General features: G+C 38.7%; 1 protein-coding gene across 1 annotated transcript in view; it reads left to right on the forward strand.

Moving 5' to 3' along the window:
* slc18a2 (solute carrier family 18 member 2) overlaps positions 1-7895 on the forward strand; it is a 41948-nt gene that overhangs the window by 1083 nt on the left and 32970 nt on the right. The window contains exon 3 of the mRNA XM_023430555.2: positions 6252-6588. Coding sequence (XP_023286323.1) covers positions 6252-6588 — 337 coding nt within the window. The remainder of the gene's footprint in view (positions 1-6251; positions 6589-7895) is intronic.

Consider the following 7895-nt stretch of genomic DNA (forward strand, 5'->3'; position numbering starts at 1 on the left):
TGTGGGTCTGACGTGGTTAGGGTGGATGTTTAGAGTTGTTAAACAGACTGACACACACTGATGACACAGATATGAATCTTCTTTTCTATCTGTCTCTCATGTTTTTAAACAAATGTCAACATGCTCCTTTTTGCTAAATGGCTTCCTGTAGGTCTTTCTATGAAAGTGAAGATGATGATGTGTAAAGTATGTCTTCATATCCTGTTTTCAACTTTTAATTAAATGTTTGAAAAGCTCAGTCGTGACTTCTTTTTCTCAGTACCATTGTTTCTGTGCAAGGACCAACAGCAGTGTTAGAAATGTAGAAATGTAACGTGTGTATTTGAGTTTATCCATTTTCTCCTGACTTGTCTTATTTTATTGTGAAACACAGGACAACGCACACACGTTTCCTGTGGTGACTTTCAAGATGAAAATACAGAATCTGCACAATTTAATCAAAGATGTTAAAAAGCCTCATATCTCATTAGTTACTGAGCTTCTTTTGTTTTCTCCATCATCAGCGTTTGTAGCTGCTGCTTCATCACCTTTGTTCAGTTACTATCAATGAACCACCAACAGCATCTTAATGGTCAAATCGTTTCATTTGACAGATCAGATTATGGCAGATGAAATGATCATATCACATGACCAGATTCATCCTCTTAGGCCTTGGCATAATTGTTTACCTTGACATGCTCTCAGCAGCCGTCCTCATTCTAATCACAGCTGTTGATCAGACTGTTCTGCACAGTGGAGATTAACATGGAGATGCTTTTTGCTGCTTGGTCTCTTCTTTAGGACTTTAGCGTTCCAGGTAGAAGACAGTTGGTAACCTTCCTTTACTTAAGGAATTAATGAGTTTCAATAAAGCTTTCTATTACCAGTTATAATTACAAGTAGCTCATTAATAAACGGTGATGTGTTTTACACTTTACTACAAAGCTACTTTTACCAGTTATAAATGGTAGTAACTCATTAGTAAGATTAATGAGTAGTAAGCATTAACTTGATCTTGCCAAATAGTGAGCCTGCATCATTGTATGAAAACTGTGTTATAACTTGTATATAATTGTTTATTGATGGTTTATAGAGTGTTAATAACAGAGGTAATAACCTAATTATAAACCATTTATAAATCCTTTATAAGAGTAGTCTTATTGTAAAGTGGTACCAAGCCTTTATATTGGCTGTTATAACATATTACAGTAAAACTTGGTGCACATTGTGGTGTTTCTGTTATTTTTCCAAAACTCATTCTCCTGTGTAAATGATCATCAATCATCATCATGCGACATCATTTCTGAAGCCAGACAACCAGCAACAAACCCTTTAATAACCCTTTAATTAGTTCTTAATTTACCCCTGAAAACACACCACACACCAAGGTTGTCAGAGACCTGTTCATTTAAAAATAATTCCCTTTAAATTACAGATAGTTTGAAATATTTGACAATCAACTAAGGTATTATTGCAATGTTGCTTTTCACTTGGCTTCTGAAATATTATCAGGTCAAAATTCATATTCATTATTTGAAAAGATGCTAGATGCTAGGTGCTACGTAGATTCAGTATTCAGGTTTGCCTCAAATTTTGGGTAAATGGATAAATGAACAGGCTGTAATACACTCCCTGAGCACTTTATTAGGAAAGCCTGTACACATTTTATTCGTGCAATTATCCAATCAGCCAATAATGTGGTACCAGTGTATAAAATCCTGCAGATACAGGTCAGGAGCATCAGGTAATGTTCACATCAAATATCAGAATGAGGACAAATGTGACTCAGTGACTGTGACTGTGACATGATTGTTGGTGTCAGACAAAAAGCATCCAGTGAGCAGCAGCTGTGTGTTGATGAGAGAGGTCAGAGGAGGATGGAGAGAGTGGTTGGCGCTGACAGAAAGGCTATGGTCACTCTTTACATCTGTGCTGAGCACAAAAGCTTCAGAGTGAACAACACGTCCAACCTTGAGGTGGATGGACTACAATAGCAGAAGACCACGTCAGGTTGCACTTCCTGTCACCAAGACCAGAAACATGATGCTGAAGTGGACACAGACTCACCAACTCTGGACAGATGAAGACCTGGTCTGATGGATCAGGATTTGTGCTGAGGCAGCAGATGGTAGAGTCAGAGTCTGAATCCATGGAACAACCTGACTTGTGTCAACAGTCCAGGCTGGTTGTGGTGGTGTGATGGTGTGGGGAATGTGTTCTTCTTAATACCAATCAATCATGGTCTGAATGTCTCGGTCTATCTGAGTATTGTTACTGACCATGTTCATCCTTCATGGCCCCAGTTCACCATCTTCTAATGGCTCCTTCCAGCAAGATAATGCTCCATGTCACAATCTGGTTTCATCAACATGACAATGAGTTCAGTGAACTTCAGTGACCCCAATCCAGTAAAACACCTACCAGTCCAGTAGAGCACCTTTGGGATGTGGTACAACAGGAGATTAGCAGCATGAAGGTGCAGCTGATCCATGACATGAAGAACTGTGGAACTACCCAGTGTTAATGTGCTGTTCCTAATAAAATGCTTGATTTACGTTCAGGCACTTCCAGGGACTGTCTAGTAAAAATATACTCCACAGCTTGTTATGACACAGTCATGTTTTATTGTGAAGCGACCTCTAGTGGCCGTTGTAATTATAACAGGAGCAAAGGAGGAAGTCAGGTGACGTAGTATGTGGAGCGACCATGTTAGGAGGAGGAGGCTGGGGTGGATGGACGAGTCCTGTCACAAAGGAGACTGATTTTCGTTTCCCACATTGAACCAATAGTGAACTTTGTTTCTTTTAATTGTGACTCAACTGTACCTGTGTGCTTATTATTGCAACCTTGACACCGAAGGTACACTGATGTTCAGCTACTTATTTTAATCTTTTTCTAAACCTAACCAAACTGTGACTGTTGCACAATATTAATCATGTGTTTGTTGTTGTTACCATGATAATGAAAGTCCAGCATACCTGTCACTGGTACGCTCCCATTGGTCATATCCAAGGGTTGGGACAAGTGATCTATATGGTTGCTGAAGTTGAAGGATTTGTTGGACTTTCAGTGGATTGTCTCTGTTTAACGGTTTTAAGGGCTTTCCTGTTTTATTTTCTATTTTTTTCTTTATATTTATCATTATTAATGGCGAAATTAATAGAATTGATAAAATTGTAACGTTAACAATGAATGGTTAGTTTTCTAGTGTCAGAAGTGTTAATGAATGAGACCATCTCACTACGTCTCTGCTCTGTTATTCATAGACGGGCAGCCTCTGTATCTTTCTCTTTTTCTCTACTGATGAAGTGTTGAAGCTAATCAGCAGAAAGAAAATGGATTTGGTTGGTTATGTTCAGTCTTAAAAAACTTACCCACATCACTGCAAAGTCTTAGATCATATATCATGTCTAATATGACAATAATATTATTTTGGCAGTGCCAAAATGTTGACCATACTTAAAATACCATGTATGATATGAGTCTACATTAGTTATTTGAATATTACTGCCTTCCTGCTGACTATGAACTCTATGGCGCTTAGTAATGTGTTATACTGATACTGTCATCTCTTGAGACTGTCCTCCTGTAAAAACACATAGGGAACACATAGGTTGTCTGTGGAGGGGGATATTATGACCCATAGTTATGTTTTGTTGCTAGGCAACAACAACTAGTAGTTGTAGTGATGATGACAGGAGCAAAGGGAAAAGTGTGGTGACGTAGTATAAATAGAGACAAAGTCCACATCAGGAGGAGGTTGTGGTGGATGGATGAATATGACACAGGAGAGTGGTGTTCGATTCCCATGTGAAATGAACTGTTTATGTTGTTTCCATTGTCCATGACTGTTCGACAAAGTTAACTGCGTTGTCATTATTGTAATCGTGACAATAAAGATCGTCCAATGTTGAGGAAGAACATATTTAACTAGCTGATTAGTTCTAGTGCCTAAAAAACCAAGTAGTGCCTAAATGTAACCAAGTACTTCTTGTGCCTAAACCTAACCAAGTACTTTAGTCCCTAAACCGGAACAAGTACTGTAGTGCTTAAACCTAACCAGATAGATCTAGTGCCTAAACCTAACCAAGTACTTTAGTGCGTAAACCTGAGCAAGTAGTTCTAGTGCATAAATTTAACCAAGTAGTTCTAGTGTCTAAACCAAATCAAGTAGTCTAGTGCCTTAACCTAACCAAGTACTTTAGTGCCTAAACCGGAACAGGTAGTTTTAGTGCCTAAACCTAACCAAGTAGTTCTAGTGCTGAAATCTAACAGGGTAGCTCTGGTGCCTGAACCTAAACAAGTAGTTCTTGTGCCTAAACCTAACCAAATATTTTTAGTACCTAAAACTAAACAGGTAGTTCTAGTTCCAAACCGAACCAAGTAGTTTTAGTGCCTAAACCTAACCAAGTACTTTAGTGCCTACACCTAATGAAGTACTTAAGTGCCTAAACTTGAACAAGTAGTTTTAGTGCCTAAACTTAACCAAGTAGTTCTAGTGACTAAACCTAACCAAGTAGTTCAAGTGCTTAAACCTAACCAACTAGTTTTAGTGCCTAAACCTAACCAAGTACTTTAGTGCCTAAACCGGAACAGGTAGTTTTAGTGCCTAAACCTAACCAAGTAGGTCTTGTGCTGAAATCTAACAGAGTAGCTCTAGTGCTTAAACCTTAACAAGTAGTCTAGAGCCTAAACCTAACAAAGTAATTGTAGGAGCGACAGTGATAATGTCCTCCAAGACCTCAATCTATTGTATTTTACAGATATCTACCGAAATGAGCATGCTAACCAACTAGCTGTGTCCCGCACCATGTTGTAATACCACCTTATGGCACTAGATGCTGTGTGAGTCAGTGTAGCATCTAGTCTGCCCTCAGTCCCACGAAGAAGAAGAGCTTCCTCCAGATCTTGAAGTTACACCACAGCTCCCGAAAAAACTAGAAAACTAAAAAACTAGCAAACTAGCACCTACTAGCATCGTAGAAACGCAGAGATGGCTGACTCTCCCAGAAAGCGATATTTATCTCCATCCCGAAGGAGCACTCCGACAAGAAACCACGTTCAACGGCAAAGGAAAGAAGAAAACATGAGTAAATCCTGGTGTGGCTTCCCACCGCTGGAGACAGCTCCGGGCAAGTAATGAGACGCAGTTTGATGTGGAGCTGCATCTTTTCTTTTAGACTGGTGAGTAACATCTAATGTTGGTCTGTAGCAAAAAGTATCATTAGTGCAAATGACAAACATTTCAGGTGGCATAAATGTATGATTGATGATGTTGACAAACATTTAAGTGATGTAGTAGAATTTATCCAACTAGATGCGTCAGTAACTTTTCTTTTACAAGTAAGACAAAGAGACTGTTTGATCCAGAACCAGCAGGTTCAGGATCCACTGCCTAGTACTGTATATATTTGAGCATATTCATATCTATCCTTACTATTTATTATACACACACAACAGACCTAACATGTTTGAATATAAAGAACTTGTATGATCTAAACTAATTGTCCTATCACATGTTTGTCTGTATCAGGACCAGAATTCCAGTCCAGTCCTCCCCAGTGATGGACCAGCACCTGCTTTTTCTTCTGTGTCTGGCCTCATCAATCATCGACAACCACATTACAGTAACACCTTGGAGTATTATCCCTGCACAAAACAGATATAGTCTATACTGTGATCTTTTGCACATCCTGCTCAGCAGGGGTAGTTTTTTTTCATTGTTTTATTTTTTTAATATGTGTATCTATGTTTATTTATCTTTTTGACTGTTGCAGTATTTTACCTTTTTATTGTTATTTCCTGTTAATATGTTTATTGGCTACTGCACCAAACACCAAGCAAAATATCTTGTAAGTAAAAACCTACCTGGCAATAAACTTTATTTTCTGATTCTGCCTTTGTGGTGATGTCATCATTCTTCCTCATGCTGCTGTAGCCTGACACCAATGTGTCATGCAGTATCCCCTTGCCTTCATATTTTTTATAGGTAAATAAAAACTTGCACTTGTACTACAAGCACTCATAATTTGTCTCAGTGCTATCAACAATTTTAACTATGAACAATAAATGCACATATAAATGCACAAACAGGCTGTGAGAAAGAGGCTTTTCTTCTGGGTAGTGCCAGTGAATCACCCTTGAACAATCCAGCTTGTTCTTTTCTGACTTATGTTGCAGTGATATCTGGATTAGCATCATGCCACTGAGCATCAGTCAGAAGTCATGTCATGTTTCATTACAGTCTCCTCTCACCTCTTTATGTCCGCTAGTTCCCATCATCCCCAGCTACCTGTACAATCTGGATGAGACGGCAGATGTGGTGTTGAAGAACAACAGCCTGATGCAGCAGGATTCTCCACGAGCCTTCCACAGCATTGTGTCCCTATATGACAACACTGTGAGGTTGTCAGGCTCCAACGCCACAGCCAGATCTGCTGATCTGGTCCCTACCACCCCTGCTGCTGCGGAACTGCCACAGAACTCCTCTGACTGCCCCCAGTCCACAAGCAAACTGCTCAACGAGAACGTCAAAGTGGGAATGCTGTTTGCATCCAAGGCCACTGTACAGCTCCTCACCAACCCCTTTATAGGCCCACTGACAAATAGGTAGGTTCTTGTTATCTGTCTGTGTAGAGGTATTACTTCTTTTGCATTTACAACTGGGGGATTCAGCTGGTCAAGGTTATTCACAGGTGTTATTATTGCCTGTGTAATAGCAGTCTGGAAATTTGTGTCACAGTAGAAGCAATGAAAATCCATGTAGCTGTCACATAATAAACAGAGATGCATTGTTTGTTATTCTCATCTTAAACCACAAGCTGTCTTTTAATAATTCATTCATTATGTTAACACAACACAAGGACAACACTGTGAAGTAAATGTCCAGCTTATTTTCCCCTGAAACACAGTTAATGCTGCAGCAAACAATCAATGAATCTGATTATTTTAAAAACAACAAATGATGTCATCAAATTCTTTCTGTTTGTTTTCAACCCAAGCATGTTCAGTTTACTGTCATACGGGACTAAAAGCAGCAAATCTTTTACAATTAGAAACTAGAACAAGGAATTTTCTGCCTGACACAAATAAATGATCAATTCTGAAAATAGCTTCCGATTGTAGTTTTCCTGATGGACTAATCAGTTCATTGGCCGATTGTTCAGCTCTCCTTTCCATAAAATCACATTAGTTATCGATATAACAGTTCAAATGGCAGAAGGTCCAATAAAAAACCTAAGGAAAATTATGTTTTTAGAGGAAAATAAGACAGATGTGTGTCATAGCTTCACTTTTTCTAATTGTAATTTATATGTAATATATACAGATTTAAGGTAGTTACCTTAAAAACAGTGTTTTTAGCTTCTAGTTTTTCACTGAGAAATCAGGAATGAGTTTTATGAAGTAAGAACTGATATGTGCATCAGTGAATGAACGCTGTGATTCGTGTCTGGATTTTCAAAAGCTGATCTGGAATTGTCCTTTTGAATCTCTTTTTAATCAATATAAATTTGTAAAATGAACGTTATCTGATTTGAAATTCAACCCTTGGATTTTCAACATAGTGGCCATCAGAAGGGAAACGTACTGTGGCCCTGAGAGCACACACCGCACTGCATCTTAAGAAAACACATGCAAACAGACAAAACACAAACCACTAAAGAAAACAACTTCATCAGTTTGACAATACATGAGCTGCAAATACTCACAACACAACAGAAGTGTTTCCAGGGGACACTGAAAAGTAATGAACCTGGCTGTGATGCACTTGTTGTTCAATGCCAATTGTGACTATTGAAGTTAAAAGCATTGAAAAACTAGTGTGTCCCAGCAGGGTCATCACTGTTTTCTTTTTAAGTCATTTTTTACTTTAATTCCGTTAGCAAGTGAGAGAGAGAGAGAGAGAGAGAGAGAGA

The sequence above is a fragment of the Seriola lalandi genome, unplaced genomic scaffold, assembly GCF_002814215.2.
Source record: "Seriola lalandi dorsalis isolate HSWRI2012SDOR001 ecotype SW California unplaced genomic scaffold, Sedor1 jcf7180002054907, whole genome shotgun sequence".
Classification (NCBI taxonomy): Eukaryota; Metazoa; Chordata; class Actinopteri; order Carangiformes; family Carangidae; genus Seriola; species Seriola lalandi.